The sequence below is a fragment of the Drosophila montana genome, unplaced genomic scaffold, assembly GCF_035044405.1.
Source record: "Drosophila montana isolate Dmon_TW-CO22-7 unplaced genomic scaffold, ASM3504440v1 contig_2178_1, whole genome shotgun sequence".
Lineage (NCBI taxonomy): Eukaryota > Metazoa > Arthropoda > Insecta > Diptera > Drosophilidae > Drosophila > Drosophila montana.
Genome location: NW_026997075.1, coordinates 2,174,764 through 2,198,944, shown reverse-complemented (window position 1 = coordinate 2,198,944; position 24,181 = coordinate 2,174,764). Strand labels below are relative to the sequence as shown.

Here is a 24,181-nt window from a genome sequence, read left to right as displayed (position 1 = left end):
ATTATTCTTGCCGTTTTTTTCATTTTTGTGTTTGATACATAATACTTTCATTTGATTCAAATATTTTTTGGGCGCTACAGTCCCTCAATTAGTTATTTGTTTGTTTTTTTTGTTTTTTGTTATTAACTAGTTCCTATATTTTGCCTTTTTCACATTCGTTTTTAGCAGATTTCAACGTGTTTTTACAAGCCAAATCAAAAAAATTGTTCTCTGCTTTGTTTTGTTTTTAATAAAAATAGATACAGTTCTTTAATAGCAAGCTGCGCGGCACAACTTTGTGTGTTTCGATTTTGTTTCTGTTTGTTTTTTGCATATTTTACAATTGGTTTTTTAAAAAAAATATATATATATATGTATATATTGTTTGCTATGGGCTCAATTTTTGTTTCTTATTTTCTCGTGACTATTGTAACAACATTCGATTAATTATAAATTACAATTAAATAAGTTTTATTCTGCAGCTGTTTGTTTATGTGTAAAATAAGCGTTATTCGCTATCGTTTATTGTTTGCTGAATGCTGAATGCACTTTGTCTGCCTTTTGTTGTTAAGTGTGTATATATGGCTTACTATTATTAACTTGATGCTCAATGTATACGAGGTATTTGTTTTGTTTTCTTTTGCAAATAATATATATGTTGCATATGAATCGCTTTAGTGTAACATACCCAAACATACATATATGTACATACATACATATCTACGACTTTCGAGAGATCATAACGAAAATTCGACACGAATCCGACTTCCGACTTTCGACTGCATTTAAATTTTTAACCGATTTTATAAAAATAGCTTGAGTTTGTAAAAGAAACTAAGGCTTAAAATTTCATATAAAAAACTAAACAAATAATGAATACATTTAAAATTACGGGTATGGCAAACATTTAATTGAGACAGTGTTTGTTGTATGAGTTGTATAAAGAAATTGCGAAATAACTATATATGATCATATATAAATATATGTGTATATATATATATATTTAACCGAATAAAAACGTCTTTTAAAAAAAAAAACAATATACATATATAAGTCTTAAGTTTGGATACTAAAGCAACTTAAATAGAAAAAAAATAAGAAGTCTTTTGCAAGTCTTTACACAGCTTAAATGCACATACGAGTACCAAATTGGGCATTTATAGGGCCCAATATATAGTTTCAATAGCTACTCCGATAATAATATTGTTCACTCTCAAGTCTTAATGGATCTTACGAATACGAACTACCGGCATATCTTGCCAGTACTAGAAACATTACATTGAAAATTGCTTAAAATGAATATCGAGTATGCATATATTAAGGTTGATCTTTTTAATAACTTATATAAAGTATATTAAATGTATGTTTTTTGTTTGTTTGTTTGTTTGTTTGTTTGTTAATGTATTGGGTTCTGTCTCTCTTTATTTTACAGCTAAATTGCTGCCTTAAGCGCTAGTGATTGTTGTTGTTGTTGTTGTTGTTGGTGTTGTTCAATGAAAATGTTTGCTTGACTTTTTACATATTTCTTTAAAAGTTATGACTTGAAGATTGTTTAACAGTAAATGAAGAACAAAACAAATGATAAACACCACTCTATATTTGTGCCCAAAATAAATGTACTGTATATATAGCAACTGGTTGTTTTTGTTTTTTTTTTCTAACTTATTGTTATTGTACTGTCTGTTAACTGCACAAAATTTGATGTATTACATTTGTTTGTTAATGCTGTTGGTTTATGAACAAATTATGTGTTGTGATTGGTTGGGGGATTGTTGCATGAAAAATGTCATGTACTATATTACAGATGTAAAACTAATCCTTAATCTTATAAGCGATGATACATACAATTAGTGGGAGGTATGGGGGGGGGGGGGGGTTGTGGGGTGCAGATGAATTTGCCAAATACATACGCGTGCTCACGTATGCCGTATACACATACATATATATTCATAATTAATATGTAGCTGACTAAAGGCAAAATATTAGATATAAAAAAAATATATATGTATATATCTATACATATATGCATGTATATGCGTATAACTAGGATATACGTTCATAATTATTAGTATATATGCATAGCTTTTAACTGTTGCAGATCATTGTTCAACGTCAGCATTTGGAGGAACCAATGGGTGGAAGGGAGGGGTTTGCTTTTAAAGCGACTACGCATGAGTGTGTGCAGCTGTGTGTGCTTATGTGTGTGCTTCTGTGTGTGTGTGTGTGTGTGTGTGTGTGTGTGATTTTGAGATGCACTTAAGCAATGAGTAAACGTCTCAACAGACACATTTCTGGCCTGTTTCCGGCTGTTAGCGAGAGCTTGGTTTGTCCATCGTTTACCATAGATGCCAGGAAGCTGGATGAACTGCATCGCGCAGAGCTTGGTAAAATATTTGGCTCACTCTCTCGTTTCACGTATGGGTCTAAATGCAAGCGAAGCCAACCTCATGGTTAGATTATGTGCGCCTGCTGCTGCTGTTCGCTCAGCTTGAAGGCCGCCGCATCGCTGAGCAGATGAAAGGGCACACCTGCCGCTGTGGCCACCTCCAGTCGTGGCGAGGAGGAGGAGGCAGCTGCTGCTGCCGCTGCTGCTGCTGCTGCCATTGCTGCTGCCGCTGCTGTTGCAGTTGCTCCTGAGGGGCTGGCAGCGCCACCCCCGCCACCGCCGCCTCCCCCGCTGCCGCCGCCGCCTCCACTGCTGGCATTTGTGAGTCGCTTCAGCTGTATGGCATCCAGTGGCAAGTGATGCGACACATGATGCGCACCGGCCGTCGATAAGCTGCCCAATGTGGTGGCCGCCGCCATGGTGGCCGCCGCTGCTGCTGCTGCCGCAGCGGCAGCTGCATTGCCCGTGCTGGTTGTGGTAATTGTGCTGCCCGCATGGGAGGCGCCACGTCCGCGCTTCCGCTTCGGCAATATGCCCTTGCGTGCCATATAGAAGCGTATGGTCGAGACGGGTATATTGAACATGTTGCTGACCGTTTGAAATGTTTCGCCCTTTGACACACATTTGGCGGCCTGAGCGAGCGATGCCTCTGAGCGTCGCACCCGCTTGTACGATGTATAGCCATCGATGGAGCTGTGCATTAGCGATGAGCCGGATGTGTTTGCCGAGGTATCCAAATCAGCGTCCATGCTGAGCGAGAGGCCAGCAACATTGCCAACAATGCCGCCGGAGCTGCCCATATTGCCGGCAAAGCCGCTGCTGTCATTGTCCTCATCATGGGCGGCCACATAATTGTGATCGTCCTCAATGGTGGAGTCCAAATGATGCTGCAATTGCAGATGCTGTTGCTGCTGGTGTTGCTGTTGCAATACCAGCTGCACATTCAGTTTGTTGTCGCTGGCCGCGGCAAAGTCCTCGTAGTGCTCGCTATAAACATTCCAATTGTTGCTAGCATCATCCGCCGAATCATCTTCGGTCGGTGCATTCGAGTTGTTCGAAGCAGCTGCCGAGGAGCCAGCATTTGTTTGCGGCAGCTGCTGCTGCTGCTGCTGTTGATGTTGCTGCTGTTGTTGCTGCTGTTGCTGTTGCTGTTGTTGTTGTTGTTGTTGCAGCAGCTGCAATTGAAGCGTATTGTTGCCATTTGTCTGCTGGCGCTGGCGCTGCTCCTTTTGCTGCAGCTGTTGCTGCTGTTGCAGTAGCAATTGTTGCTGCTGCTGCTTGGCGGATAGCGCCGTTGTGCTTGTGGTTGTGGTCGATGTCGTCGAGTTGGTGGCCGTGTCATCCGTCTCAGTGCAGTCCAGTTGATGCGGCTGCTGTTGTTGTTGCTGCTGTTGTTGTTGCTGCTGCTGTTCCTGTTTTGGAGGAGCTGGCGACTCCTGCGTCGCTGCCTCCTGGCGCATCTGTTGCAGCTGCTTGTAGTTGATGGCCGCCTCGGAGCCATAGAGGCCGCGTATACGGAGCTGCTCGGCGCAGCGCAACAGCTGGCCCAATCCAGCCTGCGTCACATTGACCTCGCCCTTGTACATGAAATCGACCAGCGCCTGGATCTCCCACAGTTTGATCTCGCTGGGCAATATGATGACCGGATGCTTGCACGGATTCTCAGCCAATATGGCTTCAAAGTATGTGGAGCAGGCAGCCAGCACCAGGCGATGGCAATGCACCTGATGCCCCTCACAGGCTAGTGTCACATCCACAAATCTCTGACCAGCCAACAGCTGTGGAAAGGCCGCACCAATGCTGCCCAAATGGCTGTTCCATCGCACGCAAAACTCCTGTGTGGTGGCGCTCATCCTGCTGCAGCCAAGAACGCCTCGTCCACGTTCGATTCGTAACTAGTATTCAACTCCAGATCCAATGGAAGCTCTAATGGAAGCTCAATGCGTTTTTTATTATCTAAAATAAATAAAATAACAATAAATAAAAAATAAAAACAAGCTTTAGTCAAAATTTCAACGTTTATAGAAACTCACAAGTTATTCAATGAATACTCTATTGCTAAAACTAAATGAGTAGTAATCGATCGCAACACAGACACTCGAGCCGGTTGCATGCATTGATTGAATCATGCACATCAGTAGGTAATTCATTCACTCCATAGTCACAGTGTTCGATGAATGCGTTCAAACAGATTTGAATGCATTCGTATGGGCAAAATGGCATATACATAAATTCTATTCATTCAATTACTTTAAAACACTCACTCGCATTCACGTATTCATTAAATACTCATAAAGCATTTGCATATATTTGAATGCATTCATTACAATAGACGAATACTTTTGAGTATTTTGACTCATTCACAAGACGCATTCACTTCAATCGTTTCAACATTTAAGATGCATTCACTCAGCCATTCTAGGCACTCACGAAGATTGATTCACACACCTCGAGATGCGTTCAAATTGTGCATTCAGATGATTCACTTCATGTATCCGCGCTATCAAGGACATTGCATGCAAATATTTTAGGTGAAGCGCGAACACAGCACATGATCGAATAGCATATTTTATTCATTTTATTTTCAGTCATTTTGTATTAATATGATTACCGAAAGAAAGCGAGTTCTTTTATTGTTGTTGCGACGACCGTTTCCTTTGCACCTTCTTGCGACTAGCATCAACATGCGAGCGCTTAATCGAAACTAAACTTAACTCAAGAATAAAGAGCATGAAGCGTTCAAGAGCGAAAATTAATTAAAATAACTAAAATTGTACAATCGAAATTAGGCAAAATTGATTTTTTTTTTGCTTGAAAATTCCTTCTGCTTTGCTTTAAAGTTGATGATTGCTGCACACACAATTTATAATTTTTGCTCGCTGCTCGTGTGGTTTTGGTGATTTTGAATTTTCTTTTTGTTAAATGCGACTTCTCTCCTTTTTGCAATGTGACAGCGCGTTGCGCAAAAATTTTATTTTGTACAGACTCCTGTCTGTGCTTAATGTAGTTTGTGCTTCTTCCTTTTTGGTATCTTCAGTTATTGCGTTTGTGTGTGTGTGTGTCTGCTGGTTCTTGTCTTGGTCTTCTCATTTTTTTTTTTTTTTTTGTTTTTTTTTTTGCATTAAACAAACGCCAAAAGACAAAGAATTATACTGAAAAAAGTAAAGTAATAAAAATCAAGCATAACAACAACCGACGACGCGACGACAACAACGACGACGACGAAGACGACGAAGACGACGGAGCGAGCCAGGAAAGCACACAGGCAGCTGCTTGTTGTTGTTGTTGTTGCTGTTTCTGCTGCTTTTGTGGTTGGCGGCGTGAGGAGCAGAGTCCAACATTGTGGAGCAGTGCGAGAGGGAGAGACGCAGAAATATGCTGCTGCCTGCTGCTGAAGAACACAGCAATTTTGAGCACTTTACTTTAGCATTTTCGAATTATACAAAGGCAGAAAGGAAGCAGCGAGCAAAGCAGGAACAACAAAAAACAAGGGAGCATGGCACGCACACAAATGCAAAAACTTAAACGCAGAGAGCAAGAGCGAGAGCGAGAGAACGAACGCGTCTGCGCAGTAGCATGGAAATGTGCAAAGGAAGTTGAATAAGCCAGCAGCATAGTGGTATGAGCTAGCGATAAAAGGTAAACAATTTCAAATGACTTATATCAATGTTATGCTAATTACGTTTAATGTCTGCTTTTAAAGTAATTATCTTCTTGTTTTAATATTTACACTATTTTATGACGTTTAATAATCTTTTTTTTATTAATACCTATGAACCAGGTTAGAGGTTTACAGTAATAATATTCAAAAATATTATAACGTATAACATGTTAAGGGTACAGTTTAATTTATAATCATTAGTTTTTTTTATAAGACACTTAATTGCAAACATTAAATGTGTGCCAATGTTATTGCACCTGTTTGGTTCTCACTCTACGTTTGTATGCCGGATAATGTCGAAAATGCGAGGAGGCTGACAAACAAAAAATAGGGATACAAATGCATATATGTATATACATATACGTATACGTACATATGTATGCTAAACAAAAAGAGAAACGAAAAACACAAGCGGCAAAACAAGCAATTTTTTGTTGGGTGCATCTGAGAGAGCCAGAGAGAGAGAGAGAGAGGTGCAACATATCCCAATCAGAAAGTTGCTAAAAACAATGGCGCTAGTAGTACAAAAGTAATATTAAATATGCATTCATACATCTATATAAACTTTTAGAGTATATATAATTTGTTCAGAATTGTATCTTCCTACACATGTAAAGATTAATTTTTAGCACTTGCTCTGCAAGTTTGCAAATAGTGCAAAAATAGTGTGCAGACAAAACAAAAGTAAGAAAAAAAACCAAACTCCTTGTTCTTATGCGAGAGCGAGAGAGCATTGAGCACAAACAAGAACAGCCCCTGCTTGTGCGCTCTCTGGTACAAGACCAAAGCAAAATTGGCAACAACAATAAAAAAAATACAACAAATTTTCCAGAAAAAGGAAACAATATAAAAAAAGTTTTATATATATGTATGTGCATATGTATGTTGCTCATGAGAAGACAACGCCGCGTCGGCAGCACAAAGGAGACTTTAACACAAAAATAGCATTAAAAGCGTGAGTAGAACAACAATGCGCAAAAGTTGTCAGCAAAAAATAAGCACATCACAAGACAAGAGTACAGAAAGAAGTTGTAATATTTGCAGCAAAACATTTTAATAATTAGGGGTTGAAAACTTGTTTCAATTTTGGCATACAAATGTATATAAATATATGCTCGTGTACTTTTGTAACGCATGTATTAATGTAGATGCTTCGAGAATTCTATTTCAGTTATTTTAATAATCAACTTTACGCGCCTGCTTAGCGTTGCCAATCTACGGCAAAACATTTGGTTACATACATTCATACATACAATCCTCAATAGATGAGCGAGATGATCTGCATGCATGTACATATGTATGTGTGTGGTATAAATATGACACCGCAATATAATTTCAATTCGAAAAATGAAAAATTATGTCTTTTAACCGTTTCTGCTGAAAAAGAAAAAACAACCATCAAAAGTAAAGTAAAGCAAAAATAATAGCAGTCTATCTGACATAAGAGCAATAAACATGAGTCTGCGACATGTGCATCAGCAAAAATAAAAAACAAAAAAAAAAAAACTGCCTCAGCAGGAGACCGAAACAAGATTTGCCACTGCTGACCGCGAAAAATTATCGATACATGATTGTGGTCATAGCAATCAGCTCTTAGCTGGTGTTATGAGACGTTAATTTTAAATTTGCGGAAGTACAAATATTCAACAGAGCACTAAACTTTCGCGCGAAATTTATATATTGTTAAATGTGTGCGACTTTATAAGCAGAATGTTCAATTTATGTTTACATATTGCACACACTTGAATAGTGTTACGTTCCGTAATAAAATACTCTTGTTTGGTTAAGGATTTATAGAGGAAATTCTATCAGATCTGATCGGTAATCGAAGGGATATAATACCCCCATATGTATATATGTACATACTCAGCACTTGCAGGAATATCCCTAATATTTGTTTGTTTTTGCTGTTGCCGCTCAAAAGGCAAAACGCACACATCCCAATAAGAAACGTGAATGCAAAAACGCTGCAGGAGAGCAAACTGCAAGCAAAGTGAAAAGAGCGAGCGTGGGCTATCTCTCTCACACGTGTGATTGTTGAACTGTCCGTTTGTTAAAGGAGCGAGAGAACATTTAGAAATAAACAAAAGCAACAACAATAACAAAGCTAAAGCGGAAAAAGGAAGCACACAGGCACATGCAGCATTGCGTGTGTGTGTGCCTCTCTCTCTCTCTCTCTCTCTATCTGGCTTGCGTGTCTGTATGAGCAAAATAAATCACAAGAGTTGCTGCTGCGGCAAAAAAAAACTAAATAAATAAAAAGCCGGGCGAGCGTCTGCGTCGCGTCAGGCAAAAATTATGCATATTTCGCTGCTTGAAATGAAGTTGGCAATTCATTTGGAGACAAAGGCATCAATTAAACAACAATATAAACACAAATCCAACAAACACACAGGCATATAAGTATATATAAATATACATATACAGAGAATATTTGTTTCTGTTTGATGCGATTTATTTATTTGTGGTACCGACATCGCCGACTGTTTATATTTAGTTGCAAGGATGTACATACATACAATAATTCACATACACACACGTGCGCATGCATATGTATTTACAATGTTTTTACCTCGTTTTAGATGCGTTGGGTGCGTGTTGGCCCCTACCGCCAGCCGCCTTCTGCTGGCGTTATCCTTGCGTTGCGTGCGTCGCTTTTTGTTTAACACAATTCTTGCACAAATGCCTCACGGTGCACAGCACACAAGCACTGAGAGACTTGCGAACACAATGTGTATTGATTTTTCGCAATGTTAATGTTTAATAAAGCCAGCACATACGCACATACAAACATACAACACACGCACACACACATATGTAGCAAACAACTTTTGAATATGTTTCGTACGACGCGCAACGCGCGTGTTTTTTTTTTAAAACATCCAACGAATGCAGAGGAAAAGCGGTGGCAGCGCTCGCTTTAACAATAACATGGGTATAACGAAAACAGTAAACTTCATAAGCACATCGCGTGCACGGCTTTCATGCGGAATTGTTCTTAAAATGCGATTTAAAATTGAAAGTTTAAGTATAATTAACTTTGCGCACCGCCAACTTCATTGACTGTTCGGCTTGGGGAGTTTAGAGATGAGCGATATTTTGCGTATTTTAAAGAAGCGAGTTTTTTAGTTTGCTGAGGAGTAATACTGTTAAATTGCGGAGCAGTTCTGTTAATGGTAAGTCTCGGAGCAACAATATTTTTCTAACAGTGGGATAATTATTTGATTCGATTTTGGAAAGTAGCACGAGTGGTTTAAGCGCAAAGTAATTGTAACTTTAAAGTAGGTTACATGCTCTGTTAAGTGCGCAATCGATTTTTTTTTAAAGCCCGATGCGAGTAAAAACATTCGATTACTGCCGTAGGAAATTCGAATCGATATGTTTTTGTCGTACATCCCTAGCTTGCAGTGACCGACGTTGTCTCATTCATACTTTTTTTTCGATGTAATTTTTGCTCTTTCGTGTATTTTTTAACGAATAAGAATAATGTGTTAAAAGTTCAATGTGAATCGTATCGTCGTGTGTTCGTGCAGACGTGCAATTGTTAACCTACAGCAATAAACTGGTACGCTTCCGCCTTCCTCACCAAAACAGCAAAATTATATCATATCAATTATATGATGCACTGGCAAGATCGCACTGATGCCGATCCCAATGCGAAATAGCCGACGGACAGGCGTCACGGCGTTTGCACAGAAAAAACTGTATTTTTGGCCCTATGCCTATGTCAAAGTGTTAGTGGGCGGTGTTTTTCATGTTAACACAATTTTTTTGTTTATGTGGCATACGTGTTCAAAGTAAATAAGCTGCTTTGTCGTGTTATGTGCGGGAAATTTGGGGGCTTTAACATTTAATTTCCCAGAACTTCATTATTAAAGTTCTTGTGGATATTGCTGCGTGGCAAAAATCAATGCAAAAAGTGTTTTTTATACATATGTACATGGCAAAGCAATTTTTTCACTGCTCACACGTTAATATGCAAGTGTGTTGTGTATATGTGTGCATGAGTACGACCAGCATGCAAGTGTGTGTAAGTGTGTCGGAGCGCAACTCAACATGGCTGACAGTGTGGTGAGCTATGAGCAAGCAGCAGTGTTGGCTCATGTTAAGACGAATGAGGGACATAGATTAATCTAATGAAAATAATTACCTCCCATTTAACGATTATACTTCACAATGCCTTAGTCAATGGTTTGTGTTATATATATTTTGTGCAATAAATGTATGGTCACACTTATGCGGCGCGCATTTTGACATTTCAGTATTTGACTTTGTCATGCACCAATACAAGCACAAACGGCAAATCGCAGCTGTGGTGTGTTTCGCTGTAACACACCATAGGGGCCGTTCTGTCACTGACTCGTACTTGTTATTGTGTCTGTCAGTGTTGTCGGCCGTGTCGATTCATTAATATTTTTTTGTATTTGCCGACAAACGGTCGTGCGCAAGTAATATGTGAAAATTCAAGTGAATAATACTACAAATTGTACGTACATTTATTGATTGATTGTTAATCAAAAATAACATTTAACAAGAGAGTATTTCGGTATATTTCGGTTGTGCGTGTGTGAGTGTGTGTGTATGTGAGTGTGGGGATAAACGTTGCTCTTCTGTTGCGGCATATTTCGTGCTTGAAGAGGCGGTTGCGCTGCAACCGCTTACTTTCTAGTGATAACAACAGCAACAAATACTTTGTATCCCAATTAATACTTAAATATATATATATAACATTTTTTTGTTTTTCGTTTTTTTTCTCCATTGCACAGTTTTTGGTGTGTCTTCACAAGCAACGCGAAACGAAATTGCTAAAAATTAAAACCGAGACGAATCAGCATAAGAAACCAACAAAAACAACGAACGACCAAACAAAAAGCAGATCAGAACCATAAAAAAACCAACAAAAGTCAACGTCAACGTTGACGCAGACAACAGTATTCGTATTCTCTCCCGTTTTTTTTTACTAACTTTTATCAACAATAATAAAAGTGCGTGTGTTATCTCTCGTTAAACCAAAAAGAAGAAGAGACTACAGCAACTAAGTTAGCAGTGAGCAGAGGAGCAGCAAACAACAACTCGCAACTCCCAAGCAGAGAGCCAAAATAGCAGTCCGTCAAGATGACGCAACCGTTACCCATACGCTTTCAAGAGCATTTACAGGTGAGTACATTTTTCTGACTTGTTTACGGTAAGGGTATTTGGTTCCCTATTTCTGTTGAATGAGGCACCTAGTCAGATTCTGGTCTTATTGTGCAAGTGTGCGTTAAGTGGATTGTGTGGCGGGGAAAACCACTTGTTGACCCACCCAAGCGCCGCTTACCATATTCTTATTAGAATAAAGGAACACACTCTACTGTGGTTCAAATCCATGTTAATAACTATCGACTATAAACGTGTCTAAAAATCTAAGCATTATTTGCCTTGCTGTACTCCTTATGAAACCACACTATCAAAAGATTGATCTCAAAATAGATTTCTAGATCGTGTTCAAATTTTCATATCTGTATAAAAATGCGTAGTTAGTTTGTTTTAGTATGTTTATACCATAATTATATGAATTAAATTTCGTCCCGGTCAGCTTTAATTTAATTAATACTAAACAGGTCACTAAAAACAATTTGTCATTTACATTAATTATTAAATTTTCTTTTTAAAAACTAGGTTTAATAGACTTTGTTGTTGTTTGGTTACTCTAGAGATTTCTGCTGAAATTATCTTTGGCTTCATTCTCAAATTTACTTAACAGCAAATTGTAAACCACTGTATGTATTAATTTCTTAATGAAATTTCTCGGTAAAAAAAAACTAGTCAAATCGTTTTGCTCTCCGCTTGTTTGACTCTTCAGGCTTGCGAAATGGTCGAATGAGTCACGCTCACTCAGGCCGGTAGACCCCTCTGCCTGTCGCCTCTTTTTACTCTCACGCTCTCGCTGCTGTGTCGCTGAGTTGGGTGAATGTTGCTGATAAACTCGTCCATGGCAAGTCGAACCGAAAAGGCGGCACTTGCTCCAATTGGGAGATTCGCGCTCTTTCTCTTTCCGTTTTGCTCAGCTTTTATCTATGGTGGATTGCTGTTGTTTTACAGTTAAATGCATGCAAAATGCAACTGTTGTTATTTAAAATTACTTATACATGTATGTTATATATATATATATACATATGCAGGTTTCAAATGAAAGAGCTTACAAAAGCAGCAGTTGCTGCCGGTGACAAATGCCGGCTGATACACACACATAAACACATGTATGCACGTATACTTACGCACACCTGCACGAGGTGAAGTTGTTGGGTATTTGTATTGGTGTATTGCTAAACCGGTTTCTCTGTAATGACGAACTCTCTGTTTTTTGTTTCTTTTTGATTCAAAGGGATTGCTGACTGCATCGTAGACTTAAGCGTTTCAAGTGGAGTAATGTAAACTGTGGTCCATTTTTTTAAACTGCTTGCTACAATTTGTGCAGCAAAGGCAGGTGGGAGTTCATTGCCTAGCCGCGGTTATAGCAGCAACATGTTACGTATTTCACCTACATACATATACCACTCCCACTCTTCCAATGCGTTTTTATGGTGTGGGGAAACAAACACAATACACACACACACACACTAATATATCACACATTCACCACACTAAAGCATGTTGTAACTCAAGCTTAGCTGCTCGCTGTCGTCGTTTTGATTGAATAAATCAAAGATTTTTTTTAAACCGTTTTCTTCTCATTGCTGTATGTGTGTGTGTGTCAGAGAGATGCACAAGTAATCAGAGAAGGCAGTAATATTTACAGTTACTATGTGCGTGCTGGCATGTACAAATGAACTTACATATGTATGGTGCTGCCCATATTGTCGTCAGTCGAACGGCATTGTTAATTTTACTTGTATCCAAGTCAGAATATCAGGCTCAACGCATTAGGGCGATTCACTCTGTGGGCGAACTGTTTATCTAATCTTTGGCCTGATTTGCCCAGACTCGTATACAATGTTATATTCCTCGTAGAGATTGTTGACTTTATGCATATCGATATTTTTGGCTTCAATATAACTTTTTGTCTCCAGTATGCATAATATTGTTTTCATAAACATATATACATATTTTTTTCTTGAAATTCTAACATGCCGTTTTATATATTTTACAACTGGTTATTAATGCAAAATATGAATGACAATTTTCTTTTTGTTCTGTGTACTTGATGTATATTTCGGTTTATATTTAGTCGTTGCTTATCGTCGACCCTCGATAAATTTTATACGCATGAGACACCCTACTGTAAATCGTGGTCCACTGCGCTCGCAGCGCAAGTGCTAAGCGGGGCGTGTAGACTAAATTTGATTATGGAGCACGCACTATACCGTCTTTTATGCATGTGTGTGTGTGTGTGTGTGTGTGTGTGTGTGTGTGTGTGTGTGTGTGTGTGTGTGTGTGTGTGTGTGTGTGTGTGTGTGTGTGTGTGCGTGTGTGTGTGTGTGCGTTTGTGTATGTGTCGTCTCTCGCACTTAGTGCGAATCGAGCATATGTTAATTTGTAATTGACATAAATAACATGAAAACGCGGTATAGAAAAACTAAGCAACATTTGCGAATCACCCAAATATCGTATCTATTTATGAACGTTATCAAGGAAAGCGTGCTAGTATTTTCATTATTTAGCTGCGTTTGGTTACATTGCAAAGGTCAATATCGATTGATAATCGCTCTACGCGTAGTTTCACACTATTCCAGTGACACAACACAGTTTCACATTTATTATACACCAAGTCGATGTGTAGATTGTGCATACGCGTATATACATATGTACATTTTAGCAATTAACGCCCCTCATTTTTCGTTTCTTTTTCTCTATGGCTTGCGCTCTCTTCTCTCACTCTCTCTCTCTCTGTGTTACTTTGTTAGCTTAAACTTTCTATTTTGCTTTCTTTACCCTAACATAGAGGAAAGTATATGAATTCTTCGTCAGAATGCAATCTAAAACCGCTCTCCTCTTTTCTCATAAAACTTTCAGCATATTGGTTAAATCTTATCAAAATCGGACTACTATATTTCACAGCTTCCACTGCAATAATAGCCTTAAAATTTGTTATTTTTGATATACACACATATATTGGTTATCTGTTAAGTACCTATTTTTTCATATAGTAAATTTAGTAAACCAATAATCACATATTATTCATGCAATGTAATTCTATAAACTTATATCAAATCTCTTGCTAATAATTATATTTATTTTATCGATTTTGCGCTAAGACTAAGATTAAGACTAAACAGTTAAACAGTTAGTAATTGGGAAAATATTTTTGTAGTGTTATATGCATTACCGATTGCGCTTCGATGATTCAGTCGGAACAAACAACTTATTTGTTACACATTTCTACTGAGATTAGCGTAAACTCATGGGTTAAAAGGCTACAATAAAACCGCACTTAAATGTTAAATTCTATATATACATATACATATACATATACAGATATATAAATGTACATATACGACTTTTGTTTTTTGGTCAACCGCTTTTATATATATTTTATAAAAATGAAATCTTTTAAAAGATTATTTTTGTTGGTCTTTTGCTGCTCTTTTATGGGGTGTATGTACCAGGCACCGATACAGCTTCAACGGCAGTAAAAATGCGAACAACAACGATTACCCTAAACTGATAAATGGGCTTTTCTTGTTGTATTTTCCTTATCAGCGATGCATACAACAAATGTTGCTCCGTATTGTTTGACATCTTGGGCTCCCAACAGACAGTTAACTTTATGCAGTAATATTAACTTAAAATGAAAGTTACACTCCCCTATTTATAGCTAGACAAGATATAAAAACAGGAGCACAAGCAAAGCGCTTTATAAGTATGTGATCACCAAAAACTAGAGTATAACAAACCACCATCATACACAATTTTAACTTTTGAATGTTGCATGTAAAGAAGTGCGATCCATGTTTGAGGCGAGGCGTTTGAAAGTGAGATTATGGGATCAGCATATTTCATTACTAGTGAACTTTTGATACATCACTAGCAAAAAAAGCAAAAAAAATAGCCTGTGTGCATTATTTGAATTCATGAAAATCGCCGAGAAAGGCGCATGCGCATGCTTAGCGGCGCAGTACAAGTACGTACGCGTGCAGAGGTATTTAATCGTTGGCACACCTGAGATAACAGCATTTACTTGGTATATACTCATATAATGCATATTTACATTATGTTAGATAAATATATTATAAAAAGTTTCGATTGTTATAATCTATGTGCAGAGACTTTATCAATCGAACATTTTTATTTTCTATCTGGGTTATCTTTATTGTTCAATTCGTATATAGCATAATAATAAAAATAAAATGTTAAAACGCCATTTGGGGTGGTTCCTTATATTTATATGTGCATACATATATAAATATACCTACATATAAGAACAATCTCAAATTGTTGCTTTCTCTGTATTTTCTCTTTGTTTCATTAGCGAGTTTCTTTGTTTGAGTGCATTGCATTTATACTACATTTACACGCGCGCTAACATATATATTATTTGTACAACAGGCGCCAGAAATATATAAAATCTGCCTTGGCTCTATCAACGATAAAATTGTTTTTATGTACCCAAAAGCGAAAGAGAGAAAGAGAGAGAGATGGCCTAATCGATCGCAGAACCTTGAACTTTTCTCGTCTCTGTTTACCATAAGTATTGACCAGACGACGACTACGACGACGATCAGCTACTGGGCTTGGTCTGTAGCGAGAGGGGGCTTTTAGTAGAGGGGCTGTTTTTGTGAGAATTTGCGTTTCATATTCTTGATTTCTTTCAAAGATTTCGACGAGGGTGGCTGATCACGATTATCGATAATGATGATCTTTGGGTTCAGCCTCTGTACGTCTAGACGCAAAACGCGAAACGTGACTGTATATCTCTATATAAGTATGCACACATAAGTATTAAACTGAATTACTGATTGACTGACCGATAACTGTTTAACGCACAAATCAACGCACGTGAGAGCTAGGAGAGGCAGAAAAATAAACGGAGAAGAGTTCTAGATGCACTGACCAGCAGTTACCTTGGTGGTTTGGGTTTTAAAATATTCCACCCGTAACTGTGGAAAAAGGGTGGTAACTGATTGGGTTCCAATAGGCTCCGAGCTCACTTTCAAAGATTTTTTAGAAATTGTTTGGAAAAGGGTCTTAACCTTTTCGAATCGAAAGTATCTTTTCAAGGAAATTAAAATTGCGGATTAAATATTTTCTTAGAATAATTATTACGATGTTCACGGTTTTTTGAAAATCTACTCGTAAGGTCTCAGAATATCAGAAACAACCCTCTTTTATATAACTTTTAGTTTTCATCGGATCGGCCTTTAATTCATTTAAATATCTTGTTCACACCCAAACTATATCTGCAGAAATTTAATTTTAGACGCCATTTAATGATTTTAAATAATACCCAAGCGTGGAGAATGGTTGAAAATCCGTTAGTTAAAAGTGTTGCAATTAGAATAACAACTAGCTAGTAGATATATGTACATATATATGTAAGTGCACTTTTCTACAGCGTAACTTATTCCCATTGTTTGCTTATACTTAATCCCTGCAGCTCACAAATGTCGGCATCAATCCGAACTCCTTCTCATTCAGCACGCTCACAATGGAATCGGATAAGTTCATTTGTGTGCGCGAGAAGACGAACGATACCGCCCAGGTGGTCATCATTGATATGAACGACTCCTCGAATCCGACGCGCCGTCCCATATCAGCGGACTCGGCCATTATGAATCCGGCTAGCAAGGTGATTGCGCTGAAAGGTAAGCAATCTATATTATCCCATACAAATTGAAGCTTTACCTAACTATTTGTTGTGTGTCTATAGCGCAAAAGACGCTGCAGATTTTCAACATTGAGATGAAATCGAAAATGAAGGCGCACACGATGAACGAGGATGTGGTATTCTGGAAATGGATATCGCTCAATACGCTCGCCCTGGTCACCGAGACGAGCGTCTTTCATTGGTCGATGGAGGGCGATTCGATGCCACAGAAAATGTTCGATAGACATTCCTCGCTCAATGGCTGTCAGATAATCAATTACCGATGCAATGCCTCGCAGCAGTGGCTGCTCCTTGTTGGCATTTCGGCGCTGCCCAGTCGTGTCGCTGGCGCCATGCAATTGTATTCCGTCGAGCGTAAGGTGTCGCAGGCGATTGAGGGTCATGCCGCCAGCTTTGCCACCTTCAAGATCGAGGGCAACAAGGAGCCGACAACGCTTTTCTGTTTTGCCGTACGCACCGCAACCGGTGGCAAGCTGCACATCATTGAGGTCGGCACACCGCCCAATGGCAATCAGCCGTTCCCGAAGAAGGCCGTCGATGTATTCTTTCCGCCGGAGGCGCAAAATGATTTTCCGGTAGCGATGCAAGTTTCCGCCAAGTACGATACCATCTATTTGATAACCAAATATGGATATATCCATCTGTACGATATGGAAACGGCCACGTGCATCTACATGAATCGCATATCGGCCGATACGATTTTTGTGACCGCACCGCACGAGGCCAGCGGCGGCATCATTGGCGTCAATCGCAAGGGTCAAGTGCTGTCCGTGACCGTTGACGAGGAGCAAATAATACCCTATATTAATACAGTTCTCCAAAATCCCGATCTCGCACTGCGCATGGCTGTGCGCAACAATTTGGCTGGTGCCGAGGATCTGTTTGTTCGTAAATTCAATAAACTCTTTGGCGCCGGTCAATATGCCGAAGCCGCCAAGGTGGCTGCATTGGCCCCAAAGGGCATTCTGCGTACACCGCAAACGATTCAACGTTTCCAGCAGGTGCAGACGCCGGCGGGCTCAACGACGCCGCCGCTATTGCAATACTTTGGCATACTCCTGGATCAGGGTAAACTGAACAAGTTCGAATCGTTGGAACTGTGCCGTCCAGTGCTACTGCAGGGCAAAAAGCAGCTGTGCGAAAAGTGGCTGAAGGAGGAGAAGCTCGAGTGCAGCGAGGAATTGGGTGATCTTGTTAAGACATCGGATCTAACACTCGCTCTGTCCATCTATCTGCGCGCCAATGTGCCCAACAAGGTGATTCAATGCTTTGCCGAAACGGGCCAATTCCAAAAGATCGTGCTCTACGCCAAGAAGGTTAACTATACACCCGACTATATATTCCTGTTGCGTTCCGTGATGCGCAGCAATCCGGAACAGGGCGCAGGCTTTGCCTCTATGCTGGTCGCTGAGGAGGAGCCCCTGGCCGATATCAATCAAATTGTCGACATCTTTATGGAGCATTCAATGGTGCAACAATGCACAGCCTTTTTACTGGACGCACTCAAGCATAATCGTCCCGCTGAGGGTGCCCTGCAGACGCGTCTGCTTGAAATGAATTTAATGTCGGCGCCGCAGGTGGCGGATGCCATACTGGGCAACGCCATGTTCACCCACTACGATCGCGCCCACATTGCCCAGCTGTGCGAGAAGGCCGGCCTATTGCAGCGCGCTCTGGAACACTATACGGATCTGTATGACATCAAGCGTGCCGTTGTTCACACACATATGCTGAATGCCGAATGGCTGGTCAGTTTCTTTGGCACACTCTCCGTCGAGGATTCGCTGGAGTGCCTGAAGGCCATGCTAACGGCTAATTTGCGCCAGAATTTGCAGATTTGCGTACAGATTGCAACGAAATATCACGAGCAGCTGACAACCAAGGCGCTGATTGATCTGTTTGAGAGCTTTAAGAGCTACGACGGTCTCTTTTACTTTTTGAGCAGCATTGTGAACTTCTCGCAGGATCCAGAGGTGCATTTCAAGTATATCCAGGCCGCCTGCAAGACCAACCAGATCAAGGAGGTGGAGCGCATCTGTCGCGAATCCAATTGCTATAATCCGGAGCGTGTCAAGAACTTCCTAAAGGAGGCCAAATTGACAGATCAATTGCCGTTGATAATTGTCTGTGATCGTTTCGATTTTGTTCACGATCTGGTGCTCTATCTTTACCGAAACAATCTCCAAAAATATATTGAGATCTATGTGCAGAAGGTGAATCCATCGCGTTTGCCGGTTGTTGTTGGCGGTCTTTTGGATGTCGATTGCAGTGAGGATATTATTAAGAACCTCATATTGGTTGTCAAAGGTCAATTCTCAACGGATGAGCTGGTTGAAGAGGTGGAGAAGCGCAATCGCTTAAAATTGCTGTTGCCCTGGCTGGAATCGCGCGTCCACGAAGGTTGCGTTGAGCCGGCCACACACAATGCCTTGGCCAAAATCTACATTGATTCCAACAATAATCCGGAGCGTTTCCTCAAAGAGAATCAATACTATGATAGTCGCGTCGTTGGCCGCTATTGTGAGAAGCGTGATCCGCACTTGGCCTGTGTCGCCTACGAGCGTGGTCAATGCGATCGGGAGCTGATCGCCGTTTGCAATGAGAACTCGCTGTTCAAGAGCGAGGCACGCTATCTGGTTGGACGTCGCGATGCTGAACTGTGGGCTGAGGTCCTATCGGAGGCCAATCCCTACAAGCGTCAGCTCATCGATCAGGTGGTGCAGACAGCTCTGTCCGAGACACAGGATCCGGATGATATCTCTGTTACGGTCAAGGCATTCATGACCGCCGATTTGCCCAATGAGCTGATCGAACTGCTCGAAAAGATCATACTGGACTCTTCGGTGTTTAGCGATCATCGCAATCTACAGAATCTGCTCATCCTGACCGCCATCAAGGCGGATCGCACACGCGTCATGGACTACATCAACCGTTTGGACAACTACGATGCACCAGACATTGCCAACATTGCGATTAGCAATCAATTGTACGAAGAGGCGTTCGCCATATTCAAGAAGTTTGATGTGAACACCTCGGCCATCCAGGTTCTAATCGATCAGGTCAACAATTTGGAGCGTGCCAACGAGTTTGCCGAGCGCTGTAACGAGCCGGCGGTATGGTCACAGCTGGCCAAGGCTCAGCTGCAACAGGGCCTGGTCAAGGAGGCAATCGATTCCTATATCAAGGCAGATGATCCCAGTGCCTATATGGATGTCGTTGATGTTGCCAGCAAAGTGGAATCGTGGGATGATCTGGTGCGATACCTGCAAATGGCACGCAAGAAGGCACGCGAATCCTACATTGAAAGCGAATTGATTTATGCGTATGCCCGCACCGGACGCCTGGCCGATCTCGAGGAATTCATCTCGGGCCCCAATCATGCGGACATACAAAAGATTGGCGATCGCTGTTTCAGCGATGGCATGTACGATGCCGCCAAATTGTTGTACAACAATGTTAGCAACTTTGCCCGTTTGGCCATTACGTTGGTCTATCTGAAGGAGTTCCAGGGCGCTGTCGATTCGGCACGCAAAGCCAACTCGACGCGCACCTGGAAGGAGGTCTGTTTTGCGTGTGTCGATGCCGAAGAGTTTCGTTTGGCGCAAATGTGCGGCCTGCATATTGTTGTACATGCCGATGAGCTCGAGGATTTGATTAACTATTATCAGAATCGTGGCTATTTCGAGGAGCTAATTGCGCTGCTGGAATCGGCGCTTGGTTTGGAGCGCGCACACATGGGCATGTTCAGCGAATTGGCAATACTCTATTCCAAGTTTAAGCCATCTAAGATGCGCGAGCATCTGGAGCTGTTCTGGTCGCGTGTCAATATACCGAAGGTATTGCGTGCCGCCGAATCGGCGCATCTGTGGTCCGAGCTGGTCTTTCTCTATGACAAGTATGAGGAATATGATAACGCTGTGCTCGCCATGATGGCCCATCCGACGGAGGCGTGGCGCGAGGGCCACTTCAAGGACATTATCACCAAGGTGGCCAACATTGAGCTGTACTACAAGGCCATCGAATTCTATTTGGACTTTAAGCCGCTGCTCCTGAACGATATGCTACTCGTGCTAGCCCCACGCATGGATCACACCCGTGCCGTTAGCTATTTCTCCAAGACGGGCTACCTGCCGCTGGTCAAACCATATTTGCGCTCCGTACAGTCGCTCAACAACAAGGCAATCAACGAGGCGCTTAATGGACTGCTCATCGATGAGGAGGATTACCAGGGCTTGCGCAACTCCATCGATGGCTTTGACAACTTTGATACCATTGCGCTGGCGCAGAAGCTTGAGAAGCACGAGCTCACCGAATTCCGTCGCATTGCAGCCTATCTCTACAAGGGTAACTATCAACTGGGCATTTTCATGCTTACCATGATTACATTAAACTGATTCTTGAATAAACATTTGATTCAATGCAGGCAACAACCGCTGGAAGCAGAGCGTTGAGCTGTGCAAAAAGGACAAACTGTACAAGGATGCTATGGAGTATGCCGCCGAGTCTGGCAAACAGGAAATTGCTGAGGAGCTGTTGGGCTGGTTCCTGGAGCGCAACGCACACGATTGCTTTGCGGCATGCCTATATCAGGTGCGGTCAAGTCTTCGTTTCGCTAATGTTGAGCTCTATGTATAACAAATATTTTCTCTTGATCCTCTGTAGTGCTACGATTTGCTGCGTCCCGATGTCATCCTGGAACTGGCATGGAAACATAAAATCATGGACTTTGCCATGCCCTACTTGATCCAGGTAATTAACTGCAGTTAAAGACATTCCAAATACAACACGATTTAATTTATGTTTGAATGAATTTTGCAGGTGCTGCGCGAGTATACCACCAAGGTGGATAAACTGGAGCTAAATGAGGCGCAACGCGAGAAGGAGGACGACACAACGGAGCATAAAAACATAATACAAATGGAGCCGCAGCTGATGATAACAGCTGGTCCAGCAATGGGCATACCGCCCCAATATGCCACAAATTATCCACCTGGCGCGGCAGCAGCGGCTGCAGCAGCGGCAGGACGCAACATGGGCTATCCGTATATGTAGGCATCTAACAACAACACAATTGTAGCTGTAACAACAACAACAACAACAACAACAACAACAACAACCAGCAGCAACAGCATCAACAACAACACCATAAACAACAAAAACATAAACAATGACAACTGAATGCCGCATTCATTAATCCTTTGCATGAGCGCCAAAACCGACCAATTCAACAACAACAACAACAACAAAACACCAACACAACAACAACAACACGCGTAGTGAAATATGTATACCCATATATATATGTATATATATATATATATCCATTTTTTTGTTCATAATGTTGAGCCACCAAAAAGTTGCCTTTGACAGAAACAATAATTCGGTTAGTTGCTTGCCTCCTTTTTTTCTGTTGTAATATTTTATTATAATTTATTTTTTCATTTTATTTATTATTGTAAATCTTTCAACTTTTCATAATCCAAAATATTTCATTCGTAATTATTTATATCGAATGCATTTGTTAAACATTTTAAAAGTTGCAATTTTTACATGATGCCGTGCTCACGCTATCTCTTTCTAATACATGCTCTTTCCCTTTCTATGTCCAAAAACCCAACAGGTACAAAAGCAATTAAGCGAATGCCTCAAAATAGCTCCAACAACAACAACAACAACAACTTCGTCAGAGCGAACACGACAACAACATAAGCTTAAAAGAAAAGGAGAAGAATAACAAGAACAAAGAAACGTTTACGCTAACAACAAAAACTAGTGTTCAGCTAACAAAATAAAAAAAAATGGTCGTAGTTTATTATTATTATTAAAATTATTACATTTTAAGCATAAAAAATAAACACAAAGAAATCATTAAAAAAACACCACACATACACACAAATACCCACACACAGACACGTATAAATATATAAACATTAATGCAAATATAAATACAAATTAAATAAATAAAATTTATTAATTATAAATAATAAAAAAAACAATATCGGAGAATTATATACACGTGTATATGATCATATGATGCACGCAACATCTAATAAACAAAACGTAAAGCACTTTTGCAATTAGCAAAAACAAAAAAAAAAAACAAACCGAAGGAAACTTTAAAAATATTTATTAAAATGCAACAGCAGGCACAGTTAATGTTTAAAATGTATTTAATTAAAATAGCAAATTTGGCAGCAACGAGCTAAGAGCGAAACAGAGAGCGAGGTGAAAACGAAGCAAATTCACCATCGTTGAATATTTGCCATTTTTGCCAAATCTCACCACACACAAACACTAAATATTACTGCTGATAAAAGAAACAAAAAGAAAACGAAATTTAATGAAATTGTAATTTGTTTGTATAAAAAATGATGAAAGATGTGAAAGCTAATGAAAACGAACACAAACTCACGAAACATTCTACTACTTAAAGAAGTAAAGATTTTAACTTAAAGCAAATTATATTAAATTTATGTGAAAATAAAAACATAACAATTACATAAAAAATAATAAGCAAAAAAACATAAAACAAAAAAAAGCAAAGAAAAAATAATTAACGTAGCACGTTAAAAAAGAAATAAAAATTACATTATATATAAAATATATAAATATATATATATATATATGTATACATATATATTTATATATGTATATATATATAAAATAATAAAAATGCAACGTTAACAGATAATTTTTAATTTAGAAATTTCTTGCGTTCCACAAATACGATCGACGATCCACAAACACACTAGAAAACTTTCCAATTCGCATAACGAATCAACCAGAAAATATTGAAGCAAAATTCAATTCGAGCTATTATATGCTAACGGTATATAAACATAAATAGAGAATATTCAAAACATGCCACTGCAAGCATATTTTATTTATGTATCTATTTTTTGTTCTCTTCATGCGCATATATATACATATATATATATCTATTAATTTTATTTATTTTTTTTTATAAAAATATATTTTTTGACCATTGCAACTAGCGTCCCTCAGAAACTTCTGAGCGATCATCAGTTGTGGGGGATCGAGGCGTACGTAAATTATATCCATTAATTCCTAATTAAATAACTCATATAATTATGATTCAAATCAAAACTAGCAGTGTCACTAATTATTTCTTTAATTTCTCCATCATATTGTATTGTTTTTTTTTTAAAAAAAACTTTTTTTTTTTTGGTATGTTTGCATGTTGAATGTATGATTTCATTTGGAGATCGTCGAGAGGCGATGTAATAATGATATGAATTAATAAATATATACCGATCATTATTGTACTATTATGATTATTATTATATTATTATTATTGTCTATTAATATTATTTTGTGTAATTGCTATTAT

The 24,181-nt window shown here is 39.6% G+C and overlaps 2 protein-coding genes across 7 annotated transcripts; one reads left to right on the top strand and one right to left on the bottom strand.

The window, feature by feature from the left end:
* Positions 1-1,586: 1,586 nt before the first annotated feature.
* Positions 1,587-9,100, bottom strand: LOC135427372 (protein bric-a-brac 1). 3 transcript variants are annotated; one of them, XM_064680860.1, is made up of 2 exons: positions 8,599-9,100; positions 1,587-4,321 (listed from the first exon to the last, which is right to left on the bottom strand). In XM_064680860.1, the coding sequence occupies exon 2, from the start codon at positions 4,216-4,218 to the stop codon at positions 2,431-2,433; it is 1,788 nt and encodes a 595-aa protein (XP_064536930.1). In that variant the 5' UTR covers positions 4,219-4,321; positions 8,599-9,100; the 3' UTR covers positions 1,587-2,430. The 3 variants fall into 3 exon arrangements, with proteins under 3 accessions (XP_064536930.1, XP_064536929.1, XP_064536931.1); XM_064680859.1 differs by lacking the exon at positions 8,599-9,100 and adding an exon at positions 4,977-5,421; XM_064680861.1 differs by lacking the exon at positions 8,599-9,100 and adding an exon at positions 4,814-4,922.
* A 349-nt stretch (positions 9,101-9,449) lies between these two features.
* Chc (clathrin heavy chain) lies at positions 9,450-22,934 on the top strand. Of its 4 annotated transcripts, none has more exons than XR_010436088.1 (8): positions 9,450-9,591; positions 10,793-11,183; positions 16,600-16,807; positions 16,873-21,174; positions 21,254-21,420; positions 21,493-21,579; positions 21,649-22,213; positions 22,451-22,934. XR_010436088.1 is itself a non-coding variant. In XM_064681111.1 (8 exons), the coding sequence occupies exons 2-8, from the start codon at positions 11,142-11,144 to the stop codon at positions 22,464-22,466; spliced, it is 5,052 nt and encodes a 1,683-aa protein (XP_064537181.1). In that variant the 5' UTR covers positions 9,450-9,591; positions 10,793-11,141; the 3' UTR covers positions 22,467-22,934. The 4 variants fall into 4 exon arrangements, 3 of the variants coding, with proteins under 3 accessions (XP_064537181.1, XP_064537183.1, XP_064537182.1); XM_064681111.1 differs by having other exon boundaries at positions 21,649-21,878; XM_064681112.1 differs by lacking the exon at positions 9,450-9,591 and adding an exon at positions 10,374-10,512 and having other exon boundaries at positions 21,649-21,878.
* The last annotated feature ends 1,247 nt before the right edge of the window (positions 22,935-24,181 follow it).